The 15,606-nt window shown below is 40.6% G+C and overlaps 1 protein-coding gene across 1 annotated transcript; it reads right to left on the bottom strand.

The window, feature by feature from the left end:
• Nucleotides 1-616: 616 nt before the first annotated feature.
• Nucleotides 617-14,948, bottom strand: slc25a24 (solute carrier family 25 member 24). Its single transcript, XM_072681499.1, has 10 exons — nt 14,463-14,948; nt 12,499-12,625; nt 11,550-11,637; nt 9,802-9,913; nt 6,267-6,425; nt 5,940-6,092; nt 4,327-4,434; nt 3,870-4,037; nt 2,806-2,956; nt 617-2,044 (listed from the first exon to the last, which is right to left on the bottom strand). Exons 1-10 carry the CDS (start codon nt 14,646-14,648, stop codon nt 1,863-1,865), a joined length of 1,434 nt encoding a protein of 477 aa, XP_072537600.1. The 5' UTR covers nt 14,649-14,948; the 3' UTR covers nt 617-1,862.
• Nucleotides 14,949-15,606: the final 658 nt, after the last annotated feature.

Genomic DNA, 15,606 nt, shown 5'->3' with positions numbered 1-15,606 from the left:
CATTACACCCTGGGCCTTGGAAGTAAATGCTAGGCTACAGAGAATGTCTGATCCCTGCACTACAGTAGGTATAAATTGGCTAATGGTAACAAAAGAACCAACATTTCTGTGTTATTGTTATTATGAATTGACATAGTGAGGTTCATGAAAGCGCAGTAAGTACTGAATATCATGCAAAACAGTCAGAACTGAAGGTTCACACAAATGCTGAACACATAAGTAGAATGCTCAACCAACAGAATCCTTCTGTGTTAATATTCATTGATATGAACACTCACGTTCCTGTCATTAATAAAAACAGCACATAGCAAAGACTTATTTCAACTACAACCTTAAAAAATATCTATCTATCCATTAAATGCCAGTGGTGACTGTCAGTTAGCTCCATGCTGGAACAAAGCCTCAAATGCTATAAAAAGGGTTGCTACTGGCTGTTTCTGCACAATAGAGGAACTCAAGTTGTTGCATCAGAGATCCACATTACATAAGCTTCCTTATAAGCTCTCTGGCACTATTAAGCTTCTGCACGTGACTTCAGGGCAGACCTCTATTTGCTGCTAATGAGTGAATGCTGGCAGATATACAGTGTGTGTGTTATCAGATGCACAGCACGGGATAAAAAGCACCAAGTTTATTGAAATATTTAAAATACTCGCTTTAATGTAAACAGGAGTGTTTCTAATATAACAAAACTTTGGGAGGGAAAGGCAACACAAAGTAATTACCAGTATATCATCAGTCTGCACGCACTGGGCAAATTGTGTAAGGCACATTACCCCTTTCTTTGCAAACAGCGTGCAAAATGCTATCCAGCATGACAACAGTAGGGTCAAATTGAAGTGTTTTCGTTCTTAAACATATAGACATGTCAGTACACACTCTACTCACTGGACATTTTCTGACCTTACAAAGAGGTTTTACATTTGTGCGTATAGCTGCATCTTATGTTATATATATATATATAAAGAATAAACCCCCATTTTTCATTTTCCTGGTGCACCGGGTTGTTTTCCAAATGCACTGCAGCACAAAGGTGGTGTATAGAACAGTACAAATGGTGTGGACAGTAGGGCTGGGCAATGAGGCCTAAATGTATCATAATATTATTTCAGAATATTGATCAGAAATATGACATGTAGGCTGAGCTTACAATAAACTACAATGAACTACATAGTTTCTGTTTCTTGTATAAAATCTCCATATAAAAAGTCCAATATTTTTAGAATACAATAGCAACCTAACTAATAAAAAAAGATTTCATTTGATTCTTAGCTCATACATCTTTAGAACATCCACATGGTGTCAAAACGTATACACCTAATAACTGAGAGAACTCTCAGCCCTCAATTCCGCAGCAGTCACCCAGTAGTGGTATTATCTGTTGCGCCACACTAATGGTTGTTTTCATAGAATTCAGACACAGACCAATGGATTTCAATAAGGACCAGATTTTTCCATTCTAGAAAGTGCACTGACATAAATGTTGGTGGTAATCTATGGTATTCAATTTTGCAGTATTCTTTTAAAAAGGCCAAGATTAGACCATGCTTTGGTATCCTGTGTGAGGATGATCTGACACCAGCCAGCCATCATATTGCCCAACCCCACTGGATAGTCCAAATACAACCTTTCACTAAACACCTGGACACTGGAAGACGCTCCAATCCCTGAACGGTTACAAACAGTATTGGATGACTAAAGATGCACACCTACACCTTCTTGATGTTGGTGCCTTAAGAAACAAACTTTGGCTCATGCAACTTTCCACCACTATTGCCCCTTCAGCCATACACAGAATTCATTCACACACACATACCACCCCCACACACACACACACACACACACACACATATACACACACCTCATTTAGATATGCCTAAGCCCGATTTCATGTACTCATACACCACGTAGCTGATACTGACAGCAGGGATCACTTTCATGAAGTTGGGGACAATGCCGCGGTACAGGCCAAAAAAGCCCTCCTTCTCTAGGATCTTCTTCACCAGTGTTGACATTGACACCTGTTCCGATCCCTCCATAGATGCTAGAAGAGAGAAAAAAAAATGCAAATGGTCACACCCACCCTACGCAGTTCTGCCAGGCTAAATGTAGTGATATTAATTCTCACTCATCTTTGAAACAAGTGGATAAATTCTATTGAAGATGCAAATTTTATGTATGTACTATGTCTCCATATTAAACCATGTTTAGAGCCTTGAGGTGTGTCTGGATTACAAATGACACTTGTACTGATGGGTCTGCAAAGGGTTTATACATTTGTTTTTGTAAAATTTTATGTAAAAAAGCTTTCATTTTCTACATAATTGATGGACCATTGGTCAGTAGGATATACAAATATTTGGTAACTATTTTGTAGTCTTGGAAATAATTATTAATAATAATAATAATTATTATTATTATTAATAATAATAATAATAATAATAAAGCTAATTAATGTTTTTTAGGAAACCATTTGTTAGCAATATAGTCATTTTGTCAGAGAATATGTTTTACATTAAACCAGCATCACTTATTTTTGAGTGTCTTTTAAATAATTCTCCAAGATGATCTCTGTAGGCTACAGAACATCTAGGCAAACCCGATGAGTTGTGTGCTGTGGGCTGATGAAGTCTACTAGAATAGCCTCTTTGGCCACAATCAGCAGAAGTACATGTGGAGACTGAACTGCACTTCATTCAAATAACACATCGCTAGCGACAATAAGTGTCATTTCTTAACGTTGGCATGAGATTATACATAATGAGGATGGAGAGATTAGCATTGTAGGTTTGGTGTGGTCTTTACCTTGGGCCTGCATGCGTGTGCGGATCAGGGCGAGGGGGTAGCTAGCTAGCTGACCACATGTGCTGGACATGGTTCCACAGCCCAGCAGAACCAGCACACCAGGGTTAGCTGTGTCTTTGGCATAGTATGACAACCAGGTATTTTTCAGGGTCTTTTTTAAGGAAAAGAGAGAATCAAATTTTCTTTTTAAAAAAGCAGTACATAGCAATAAAAAAAATATATCATATTAATGTTACATTTGCTCACCCTAAAACATCTTACACAGTCACAGACAGCTAATCAATTAATCAGGTTATATATGTATATGTTATATAAGTAACATGTATTTTAAAAAATCATAGTTCATAACCAAGGAGCTCAAATATGTCTGTCCTGCATTTCTGGTGTTGGTATTTGACTGAACTGGGCGTGTTAGAGCAGGAAAAACACTGACGTAAAAAAGCCACATTCATGACCTTCATGACATGTAGGCTATAGCTTCATAAAAAATGTCCAGAGGTGAAACATCTGGTCTTGCCAACCTAGAAATGTGATTGCTGTCAGTTCTCCTTCTTTGAGCATCCAGCTTATCTCATGCCTTATTATTATTAACATGAGACAAAAGTACAACAAAACAGTTCTATACAGCCCTTCATATCTTTACAACTATTGTTAATTCTGAACTTTCCATTTTCAGCATTGTCTAGTTTCACGTCATTTCCAGTCCCAACACACTTGATCCAGCTCATCAACTGGATTATCAAGCACTTGAGGTGGATCAGGTGTACTGAAGCAGAAAGTAGCTGAAACTGTAATGCGCTGTGGGTTGCTAAGAACAGAATTACAAAACACATGTCAAACTCAAAAGACCTGTCCTGGGAAGTCACAGCACTGCAGACCTCGGCATTCTACCGTGTTAAAACACATCTGATTCAACTCATCAGCTTATTGGGAAGGACTGCATGACTTGAGTCTAGAGCATCAGATAAGGAAAACAAACATGTCTGCAGGACTTGTTCACTTGCAGGGGCATTAATAAATAGCATAAAATGAATGAAGAATTGTTAACTGCTGCTTTGACTCACCTCATAGATGGCCAGGTCGATTCCTGCATATGGGATGATGCCCAGGATGTTGGGGATGTAGCCCTTATAGAAGGCCTTCACTCCCTCTTTCTTCAGAATCTTCTTGGCACAGTCAAACATTCCGGAATACTGGCCGGTCTTCCGCAGCGTGAGCCTGGTCTTCATCACCTGACAGTAAACAAGACCAGTTTACAGCATGCACAAGCCACTAACCGATACTGTAGACCGACTGAAGTCCTTCATCTGAATAACATCACTATTAAAAGCCAAACCTGAACTAATTCTGAACTGACTAATTGATCCATAATGATACATGTTCATTTAATTATCATGATCACCTATTTCTAAGCAACAGATCAAGAACACCCAAGATGTAGGAATGAGGATTTGGCATGAAGGTGTACCACCAGATGTGAAACTGCTGAGCCTCAAGCACAGGAAGGCTAGGTTAAGTTACCTCCATGGGGTAAATGGCAGTCTGAGCTGTGGCTCCAGCCAGGGAGCCTGCCATGAACCTCTCGTGTGTCTGAATCTTTCCTCCTTCCTTGGACAACAGCTTCTTATACTGGCAGGACAGAAGAGAGGAATTCACATACATTAAGTGTATTATTATGTTTTTACTATGAGAAAACAGAAAGCTAGAGCCAATAAAGCATTCCTTTATCACAGTAGCGGTAATACTACAGGTGACTCGCACCCATTATATTTAAATGTCTGGTCTAGGCATTTATAAATTCTGGGCATTGCAGAGGGCTGGACAAACTAATCTGAGACAAATATGTGTCAAGTATAATCAGAGCTCTGTAGAAATTGAGATATTTTAATACAGAATATGTTCAACTTAACCTTGACTTTTTAATTAAAATTATGTATATTGTTCAACCCCTAACATAGCAGTTTTATCACTTGCTATTTACAGTCACAATACAACTTAACTGTGCAAAAATTGGGATGGTCAGTTGTTTTTGTAGCAGCTGTATTAGTGTGCCATTACTTTATGCAAAAGACAGTTAACAAAAATTCTTCTTCTAGAGTTCATTCTAGATGTGGTCTTTGTATATGAATTGGTGTGGTCTTTGTATATCGCAGGAGTCTCACAATATAACATCAAAGAAAAGTTAGAGAAATGGACCAACCTGTGAAGTGAAAAATGCACTAGTGAACTTAGCAACAGCAAACAACCTGAACGACCAGTAGTGCATGTTTAAAGAGTGCTTTAAATAATAAAGAAAAGATTTTGAACTGTTGAGGAATACTGTCCAATATGTGGTGACATGACGAGGAGAAGAACAAGCCACTAAAAACACAGAGGGTTTACCACGAAACGTAAACCACCAGTAAAACCTGGAACAGGAAGGTCAAGTTCCAGTTTGCTAAAAAAAAAAAAAGTAGAACTGACACATCTGGGACAAAAACAACAGAGAAAATCAAGATTAACTTGTACCAAAGTAATGGAATAAGCTACATGTGGAGGAAAAAAAACAGACTGCTCATGATGCAAAGCAAAAAGCTTCTGAAAGAAGTTGGCATTAGCATGTTGTTCTAGCATGTTAGTGGGATATACCTTTAAAACCACTCAAATATAAACAAATGCTTCTACAACAGAAGACTTGATTCCTGATTAGCTGTTTTAGGACATGCTGGACATGGCTGAGGACTTCAGAATTGTCAGATCTGATTACATAATCATAATCACACAAATTATTTGTAGTTTTTTTTTTTTTTGTAGAATGCAGTTATAGAAGAATCTGTCAACCTCCGAGTTCTTGTAGGATATGTTCTTGTTAATTCTGCTCCTTTCACATGGAGTAAAGCAGCTCACTATGCTGAAACACTATGCAGCACTCTTTATGTTTAAATATTTAAAATATTTGTTACTGACAGACTATTAAAGGTGCCTTTTGAGGGGGGTGGATGAAATGGATCACTGAAGAACCAAAACACTGAGAAGCTACAGAATGGGAGTGTTCAAATACAGCATTCTGTTGTTTTCCAGTCTGACAGGTATGGTAGCGTCTGGCTGAAACACATTGGTAGGCCTATTAATTATATATTATATTTACATCTTACCTGCTCATAGGCCATGAATTTGATAGCTGTTTCTGGAGCAATTTTCAGCACGTTGACGCCGTTGCCTCTCCACAAAGATGTGACGCCGCCCTCTTTGATCATCTGCTTAAACCCGCTGACCAGACTGATTTTGTTGGACTTTGAGGCGTGAACCTGTAACCAAAAAAAAAACAGCAGCTACCTCCCACATTCTTTCCCATATAAACTGGATCTTATCTATTTGATCTACAATGCAGCGCGTATATGACTGAATCTTACAGATCTGTCCCTGCAATGAAAAGCAGAGATGGCTAGTACAAACAGGACACAACTCAAGAAGATATACACCTGCATGAAGACTTTCATTCTGTCCAGCGGGGCAGTGCCTGTCCGAGAGACCGCCCCTGCCATTGCGCCAGCAGCCAGCTGCTTCCACCAGAGGCCAGTGGTCTTCTCCTCCTCAGTGAACTCATCTGGGATGGTGAGGCTGTCCCCTATATCCAGCACCTAGACCACAATGCAAGCGTTCAGTTAACACCTACAATTTAACCTACTCAAACAGAAGGTTTAACACCTTTTAACACTCCAAGGCACACTAAGCTGTATTACTATTGTAGTAACTACAGGGACTTCTGTACAAACCGGTGGGGTTATTCTTAGGTAATAGAAGTTTGTAGTAACACTTTCATTAACTATCATTACTTTTGTAATTTGTAATTTTGTACTCTTTAAGCCACGTTAAAATGTGTCCTCCCATGAATAACATCAGCTCAAATCACTGTTTACTACTATACCTGATGCCGTAGTTTGATTAGTGTGATTACGGTGTTTTGCTCATTGTAAAGGTTTATAAAATGCAGTCAGAATTGTAAGCAATACATATTTCCCCATTTTTATTATTTTAATATTTTCCAAAAGACGCTTGGAATCTGTAACACTTATGAAAAGGACAAAGGGTCTCCTTTTGGCTAGTGAAAAAATAAAAAGTAAGCATTCTCCAGATTTGAATTTAGTCATGGGAGTCTGAACCAGATTCTATTGTTCTTTGCTGTTCTTATACAGACACTGCCATTATGACTAATACCACTGAATATTTTCACTTTTAAATATTGTAGCAACTATACACCCACAAAGTAGCAGTATTAAAAAAAGTAGCAGTATTAAATGCCAATGCAGGGAATCCAGGCTGGTCTGGCAACCCTGATCAGCTTGCTAGCACTGCCTGCTGGCACTTTTTGGCCAGTAAACAGGAGTAACCGTATTCTACAGGATGAAGGTTTTAAAGGTATTCAAAACTTGCTTTGCCTACTTTTGCACTCACCTGTGTGTATCTCTAGCCTGGTGTGCAGAGCTCACAATAGCTTGCAGCTAGTGATAAGCTAGCATTTAGCTTGACTGACATTTCCCTAGATTCCCTAGATTTAAATAGATCAACATTTTTTTTTTTTTTTAGAGATGGAATTTAGTGAATATTCCTTGCAGCCCAATTCAACCCACTCTTGTTTTCTCCAGCATTCAGTTCAGTTTGGTCATGTCCCTTCTTAAATCCACCAATTTCAGCTCATTTACCAGGTTGTGCTGGAGTGGAAAACTCACTCAAACTTTCTTGGACTGTGATTCTCCAGAACTGGCGCTGCCTATCTATAGTTGAAGATAAATTGAGACACATGTATACATCCGAGGAAGCATTTACTGGAACCCAGTGTGACTTCAGGTAGTTTGGCCGTGGGTTAGCTATTACGCTGAAAGAGGGTGATGCAACAGGTCATCAGCCTTAATCGCTCCCCCGTGACACTTCCCTTGTACACGCCACCCAGGTATCATGTCCAACCATAGGCTGAACTTAGCTCATATTATAATATCATAAACATAAGCTAACCATGAGTAACTTTCTACCTCTCTGCAGTTTATCTTCCAAAAGACCACAATACCTGAACCACAACCCCAACCCTGAACCTTTACTGTACTGCAACCTTGATCCTAATCCCTGTGCGTTTATGTAATCTGTGGTCTTATGTAATGTTGCAGAGTTTAACAGAAAACCTGTGAGGACTATTCTCAAACTTCACTGACGGCCATCAGTATTCATTTCTCTAGGAAAAAAAAGGGCTGCACAAAATAATTCTTCTTAATCATTATTGCTACATTTGCCTTTGAAATACTTATATTTTGATATTGCAGAAAGTTGCAATATGCAAATGAGCCTCTAAGTGAGCATCCTAGGCAGCCAAAGACATTTTTAATACTTCTATTAACAGCCGATTCTACAGTTCTGTTCGGGAACATTGGTATGCATGTAGAAGCTCAGTGACCACTGATGATAGTTAGAGCAGTGTAATTAGGCAGAATACAACATCACAATCATAAACTATTTCTAACATCATCATCTAATGAGATTCACCATAAAGAAACAATGTAAAGTCCTGGGGTTAGCTGTCTCGTTAATCTTTTTGGACTAGATGTTTAAACTACCGAGCAGAGTTGTTATGACTGTCAAGAGCAAATACATGCACAGATGGTTTTTATCTCTAACAAGAAACAGTGGAGAACATACCATATCCACCTCCACCTCATATATGGCCCCGTCCTCCTCGAAGTCGATGAGGAACCATTGCGCTTTGGGCTGCTGCTGCAGCATAGCCATTCTAACCCAGTGTTGCCAGCTTGCCTGGTCCTGCTTGCATCTGACTGCCGTGGTGAAGATCTACTGTGCCAGCTTCTTCCTCACAGTGTGATGTATCACCCCTACCCTGCCTGATCCTGTCGGTCCCTGCACAATGATGAGCACTTCCCGAACTAATCCCCAGAACAGGACAGGCTTAAATTAGCTTACTGGTGCTTAGCCACCACAGATTCTGTGGTGGGCAAGGCTTCACACGTCAAAAGGTCATCCAGTCACTGCATAATTGTGCAGTGAATAGGCAGTGAATAGAAAGTAATCAAAGGAGGTTTCTTTAAAAGACCTCCAACTCTGGCCTGTATTCTGTGAGACACACAATCTGAAGGTCATGATGTCCTTAACTTTGCATATGATCTTTCCATGTAAAAAAACATGAAAGGTCAGGAGGTTGAGAGTTTAGTCTCCAGCGATGCCACAGTCATCCGTTGCCAGCAGTCCTTGCCTTGACTTACCTTGCCATTTCTGGGTGGGCTAGATTGCTCTCCCTTTCCCTTAAATAATTTCCCCCTACCTAGCAGTTAGGACTCCCACATTCCCCATGCTACGAGTGCTGAGAGGATGAACTCTACTATTTACTTCCTCCAAGTCAAGCGTGAAGCCAGCCAACTGTATCTTTTGAAACTGCAACAAACATAACGTCACTGGACAGCTGAACACATGTGCAGGAAAACACTAACTGCCAATTCAGTAACCTCGACTAACAGATGCCAGCACTGACTATCATCATGCTGAGTGGCTGGGGGTGAATAGATGAAGGGCGGTCCTGCCCACCGAGAGAGACACGGGCTCCTAACCACGGATGACTACGGCATCAACAGAAATGATGACAGGCTTCTCTTTTTCTAGCCCTTACACACTCTCTCCCTCTACCTCAGTTCCTCTACCTGTCAAACAGTGAAAGATATTAATGGCAAGGAAATCTTCTTAGCACCCTGCCTGTGTGCCTGACAGAGAGGAGTGTGTGTGTGTGAGCTGTGAGCTTACAGTGACTTTGTGCTCACAGTGAATCCTCCCTACGGCACTTCATTCATAATATCCCCTTTCATTAACCGCAATCCTCAAGAACTGGTCAATGACTAAAGGCCAACTGGTCACATGGACATGACCATCACCTAATGTTCATGCCACATGAGTCATTTTAGACAGGGTTCAGAATCAAATCAGTTTAGGAGGCATTTCATGAAAAGTGTGTGGGAAGCTTACAGTGGAGTGTTTCCAGTAGCGTATGATCTCCTGCAGGTCGGTGGCTGGGTTGAAGAGGAAGTGATGCCTCCATTCATTCCAATCCACTGTCATAGTGCCATCCACGTCAATGCTGAAAGAGGCACATCAGACGTGGGGATGGGTGAATAATGCAAGATGGTAATAATGCAAGTAATGCAATAATGCAAGTAATAGCCTCTGTCCTCATTATTAGCATTTCTGTATGAACCGTTCTGCCAAAACGTCTGCTGAGGTTCCACAGAGAAAAATGTAACTGGGGTTAATATTTAATTTGAGTCACATTTGTGTGATCTGTTCATGCAGGCCTTCTGTTAATTCTTGATGATGCGAGAGAGAAGGCAGCTGCAGAGGTGTGAAAATATTAAGGCCACATGACCTTTAAGCGTGTGGTCATGGTGCTATTCGAAAATAAGAAGTGATACCCATAGTAGATTTGAGCATATCCATGTAAAAGATGCTAAGAGTCAGGAAATACATGTTGATACAGATATTGCAGTAGATTCTGTCTGGATGAGAGTGCAGCATCTGCACTGTCTCACATATAGTGGCAAGCAAACATTTAGGCACCCTCAGTCACAATTTCAGTGCTGTAAATAGCAAAATGAACAGGAAATGAACTGAGCAGTGATCTCCAACAGGCTTAAAGTTAAAGACTAGACATTCTTTTCAGTAAATTTAAGAAACATTGGTGAATTCAGTTTGACGGTGGATCAATCATGCTCTGGCCTTAGTTTCCACTAAGATTCTAACATTAACCAATGTTTTCTTTTTTGGTATTTGAGGATCAATAATTTTTAAAGCAGAGCTGTGAACAACTCTGCGATTATAAAAACACACCATGAATCTGGAGCAGACGTTTTGTTTGGACTTTCATTGATTTTATAATCTTGGTTGGTGTTTTGGGCACCCCTGGTCTACTATAAAAGAGTATAAAAGCTCTATGTCAGTTTGAAAAATGAATCTTTTAAAGACTGGAGGTCTTTCTGAATTCACTTCTCCTACATCAGCTTCTCTCTGGTAGGAAAATGTCTAACCAAGACCAACAGAGGCAAAGGCACTGCCTTACTTTCGATTCCTGATTCAAATCTCTACCCCTTCGCGTTTACAGCCCAATCCCAGATAATTCACTTTCTATCTCTACGGCTGCCCTTCCGCTCAGGGCAATGAGAGAGCAAGGGGAAATAGGATTACAGACTCAAGACAAAGATGTCCTTCCCACATTAATCTGCTACTCCGTCTCTATTCTATATGCCTCTTTCCCCTTCACCTTCACCGCTTGCCCTCATGTGGTGGGTTTACAATACTTCAATTGAGTGCTATGTATCATGCTTGATTTAGCTTATGGCTTATCACCTACTCTACTTCCTAGAAGCCCGATGGCGTTTTATCAGTGTAGAAGCAGTTACTGCTGACTACGACCTGTGAGTTCACCCCACCCATCAGCACCACACTCTTACAGTGTCAGCCAAAAACACTAAGAGCAAATATACTCATATACAAATGTAAACAGTTTGATTACTTATAGATGCACTTTTAGCTGGGATGGTCTGGCATTTCCAGTCATGACATGAATGACAAAACTTCACAGTGTTATAAAATATATTAAACATATTTAAAAAGCACTCAAGCATACTGAGAGATGACCACAGAAGAGCAGTACTGTAACAGCAATAATGGCAGTTCCTCTGCAAAATCATTCTTAGGAGTCTTGCATACTTAGTGGTTACCTTTTGAGAATCTTCTCCGCATTTTCCTTGGAGACGTTCATACCCAGGTCTTTGAGTGCTTGTTGAATCTCCTTGTAGTCAATGCGTCCTATGGAGAAAAAAATGTCCTGTAGCTGAGTGCTTTAGCTTCCAATGCTGAACTGCTCCTTAACAGAATATCTGTATAATGTGATATGCAGTACTGTGCAAAAGTCGTCTGGCATCTGAGAATGTGATATATAAAGTTATGTACTTAGGTAGAAAATGTGTTTTTAGCATAAATAACTAACATTAGCCTAAATACAATAACAATATATTGTGATTTGATATGTGTGAGTGTGTTACTGTAACCATTTCCAAAGCTACTATCTAAACAGTCCTTCATTAAAGTAAACCAGATTAGCTGCTGGCGGAAATAAACAATAACCAAATGTCCTTCTAACCAACATATTTAAAAACTGACTACCATTCTGACTAGCGTATTATATATTTTCTTTATGTTAAACAGTGTTTCTACAAACAAAATACATGTATGGTAGGTTTGGGCAATAGAGTAAAAATGTTATATCACATTATTTAAAGACATTTTCACTCAATATTTATCGTGATATATGTGAGCGCAGACAAACTGTATCAGTAGGGACTACTATTTGAATACTGTCCCCTACTGAGTACAGAGATTTCTATTTAAAATCTGCTGCACTTCACCCGAGCAGTCTAATGACACGCAGTCTGTAACGAAATGTGCAGTTGATCAGTGTTCTTTAAGCACTGATCACATCCTCTATATGCTTAGAAAAGCACACTGTGTATCAATAATAGAATAACGTCATATCACCCACCATTAACATACAACTGAGATAAACAGCTTGAACTAATTTCATTGCTGCTTTGGACTTTGGCTCAGTGCTGTACAAGCAGCACAATAAATATAAAATATAAGCCTGATGGTACGCAACAAGCACCTTACCATCGTTGTTCTTGTCCAGACTCTTGAAGGTGAGGTTGAGCTTTTTCTCGTGTTCCCTCAGGTAGTTGCAAAATTCCAAAAAGTCCAGCTGCTCATCTTTGTCAGAGTCCCCAGAAGAAACTATTTTCTGGTGAAAGACAGAAAGTACAGAGTGTTCTCATATAGAATCTCAGCACTCATGGCAAGCTAATTTCAGGACTTTAGGATGGGAAAAGCAGTGTGGCTATATTAAGTTAATGAGATCCAGATTCCAGATCGCTGGTATTTGCTTTTAACCCCTTGCGCTTTTGTTAGACTGCCACCAGCTGTTTAACATGAGACAGTGCTACCCCAAAGGCCTACTGAAAAACCTACTGAAACTCGCCATATTAAAATCCAGCTAATGCTGTAATTCTGCATGAGCACACACATATGGCATGTATCCATCTTTATATCCGTTTATTCAACACATTAACGTAAAGCACTCTAAACAACCAAAAACACACCGCAGTTCCTTTTTTTCACGCCATGAACAAGTTCTTCAAATCCACTGCTTTCACTTGAAAACCGAACGGCTATGAACGGAACACTGCATTTCTTAACAGAGCAGCCATCTGTGGCCCATATTTCCAACTGTGAATTACGTAGGGTAGAATGAGGAGTGCCTGCGGGTCAGAGAGCTGGCTGGGCGTGTACAGGAAGAAGGGGCTTGTTTGAGCACCTAAGGAGTGTCTTTCATTCCTGAGTGTAAACCTGATTACACTGCAACATTACCCTACAGGATTCACCCTGTCTGCTATAAAGGTGTAGTCATTGAGAACCTTCAGCCACATTTCTACTACATTGCAATGGCTATATTTAATCACAGACAAGCTGTCTTTTGGGAAAGACAAAAAATAAATAAATAAATAAATAAATATGGACTACCACTAGAGCAAGAGCGTGCAGGCCACAGGCCTTCCTTATGTTTTATGACAGTGGTTTTACATTACTGTTCAAGCACTTAACACAAGTATCTTTCCTAAATGACATTGTTTGCAGTTTTGCTGAAGTGGATAGATCTTATTGATTCGCTCCTAGTAATGCAAGACAGAATCATTACATGTCTTGGGCGACTCAGTAAGTAGGTCAAATATATATATATATATATATATATATATATATATATATATATATATAACTTGTCTTTGTTACAGCCAAAAGAAACAGATGTGAATGTTCTTACATTTGATTGTGGATTCTGGTACAAAAAGAACATTATTATTATAACATTATTATATGTCATAAAAAAATATGCCAGAGGAGTGCAGTATACTTAGCCATAAAGTTAGTTATCTGCTTTACTTTGCTAACTTATTAAAATATAGGCACAGTAATAACTGTCTCAGGTCAAATGTACATTCAACCTTTGATATACCTCATGCAGGAGTTTCGGGGGGGGGGGGTATTATATAATATATATCATAATAATATTAATAATATGCCAGAGGAATGCAGTAGTATACGTGGCCATAAAGTAAGGTATCTTAAGGTAAGGTCTGCTTCAGCATTTGACAGCTAATAATAATACAAAATAAGAGTAGTAACTACCTACCTCAAGTGAAAAGATTATTCTACCTTCCAGATACGTCATCAGGGAGTTTCGGGGGGGGGGGGGGGGGGGGTTCCCCAATCTTCAACCCCTAAAATGTCACTCCAAAAACCCTAGTATGATGCGAGTGGTCATGTTTACGAGTGATACAGCTAGATATGGGTACATTTTCGCTTGTGTCCGAAGTGCCCCTTTAATGGCAGTGGAAGCGGTTAAGAGCGCTATAGGGTGCGGACAGGCCTGGGGTGTGGGGGGATGTTGTAAGGAAACACCAGGGGGAAAAAAGACCGAATAACAACACGGACAGTGGTAAAGGTCTCTGTGCTGGCATTTCTCAGCTGAAACAGTGCAAATATGTGGAGCTAGCTTAGTGTGTCTGTGTGGCGCGTTGTACCTGCGCTGCGTCCGCGCCCAGAGTGAAGCCCAAGTCGGCCAGGCCCGTGCGCAGCTCCGCCACATCCACCTTCCCATCCTGGTTCACGTCCAACTTCTCAAACAGCTTCTCGAAGTTCTTCGTCGCCTCGTCGCTCAAGCAGCGAGCGTCGGTGAAGACGAATTTTCTCAGGACGTGATGAAACATAGCTGGCTGTTACTGCTGAGAGTTTACTGTTAGGAGCGGCTGAGGAAACTGAGGGGTGTATCTAAGACTCGCGGTCCTGCTGCAGCTAGCTAAGCTACTTCTTCAGCAACGCCACTATGTCCTCTGTAAACTGCATGATCCTGTAATCTCGGTAAACTCTGAAAACCCCTGGGTCTCGAGGAGCTGCAGATCTGAGTGTAGTAAAAGGGTGGGGCTAGACGAGGTGGTGGTTTTTTCCCTTAGGTGCCTCCTCATCTCTGTAGACACACCCTGCCGGATAAACAAGCCCATTCGGCCCGAATTATGCTTCTTTAGTTTTCCAGCAGCTGTAGCTAACTGAGACCCGTGCCCTGGGTGCTGGGTTAGAAACATGGGCTCAGGCGTTCATACGTGCTGAGTTTAAAAAATAAAAACACTCTCGAACTAGCTAAAACGAACTAATGAGCTTTCAGAGCCATGAAGGGCGCTATCAGTATATAAACACACAGTACACCTATAATGCATGGCGTTGTGTGCTTTGTTTACTGATCCAGAGCACAGTCTCGATTAGTTGCATTAGTTGCAGGGACTTTGCTAAAGTCTTCCTTTTTCCTCGGCTCAAATAGCTGTGCTGTGAGTCATCTAGCTGCTCCATGGCACGCAGGAGGGGGTGGCTACGTTCAGACTGTGGCGTTGAAGTTTACATGCCAATCAAACCCAGTCTCAGGAGACTCTCTGCAGCAGCTGCTGCATAAAGCGGCTCTATTACTGCAAATGGGAGCGAGTGAGCGCGAGAGTGTGAGGCTGGCTAGCTAGCTACATCTCAAATAGCTCATAGCTCCCTACTCCCTAATCCCTAATTAGTGTACTACACGGCTGCGCCCAAGAAGTGCATACGTTGTTAGCTACCTAGGTAGCTAAATAGTTAGTAGCGCAGTCTATCGCCTCAATCTAAATCCCAATCAAATGGGCGTAGGAC

This window comes from Salminus brasiliensis, chromosome 1 (assembly GCF_030463535.1).
Source record: "Salminus brasiliensis chromosome 1, fSalBra1.hap2, whole genome shotgun sequence".
In the NCBI taxonomy this organism is placed as follows: domain Eukaryota; kingdom Metazoa; phylum Chordata; class Actinopteri; order Characiformes; family Bryconidae; genus Salminus; species Salminus brasiliensis.
The sequence above is the reverse complement of the archived record's forward strand: the minus strand, read 5'-3'. Positions and strand labels throughout refer to the sequence as shown.

Excerpts from the sequence above, each read along its gene's own strand:
- slc25a24 (XM_072681499.1), bottom strand. The coding sequence starts at position 14,648 with ATGTTTCATCACGTCCTGAGAAAATTCGTCTTCACCGACGCTCGCTGC. Across the intron at positions 4,435-5,939 it reads AATTCATGGCCTATGAGCAG|TATAAGAAGCTGTTGTCCAA; the intron begins GTAAGATGTAAA and ends CTGTCCTGCCAG. Across the intron at positions 2,957-3,869 it reads TCGACCTGGCCATCTATGAG|ACCCTGAAAAATACCTGGTT; the intron begins GTGAGTCAAAGC and ends TCCTTAAAAAAG.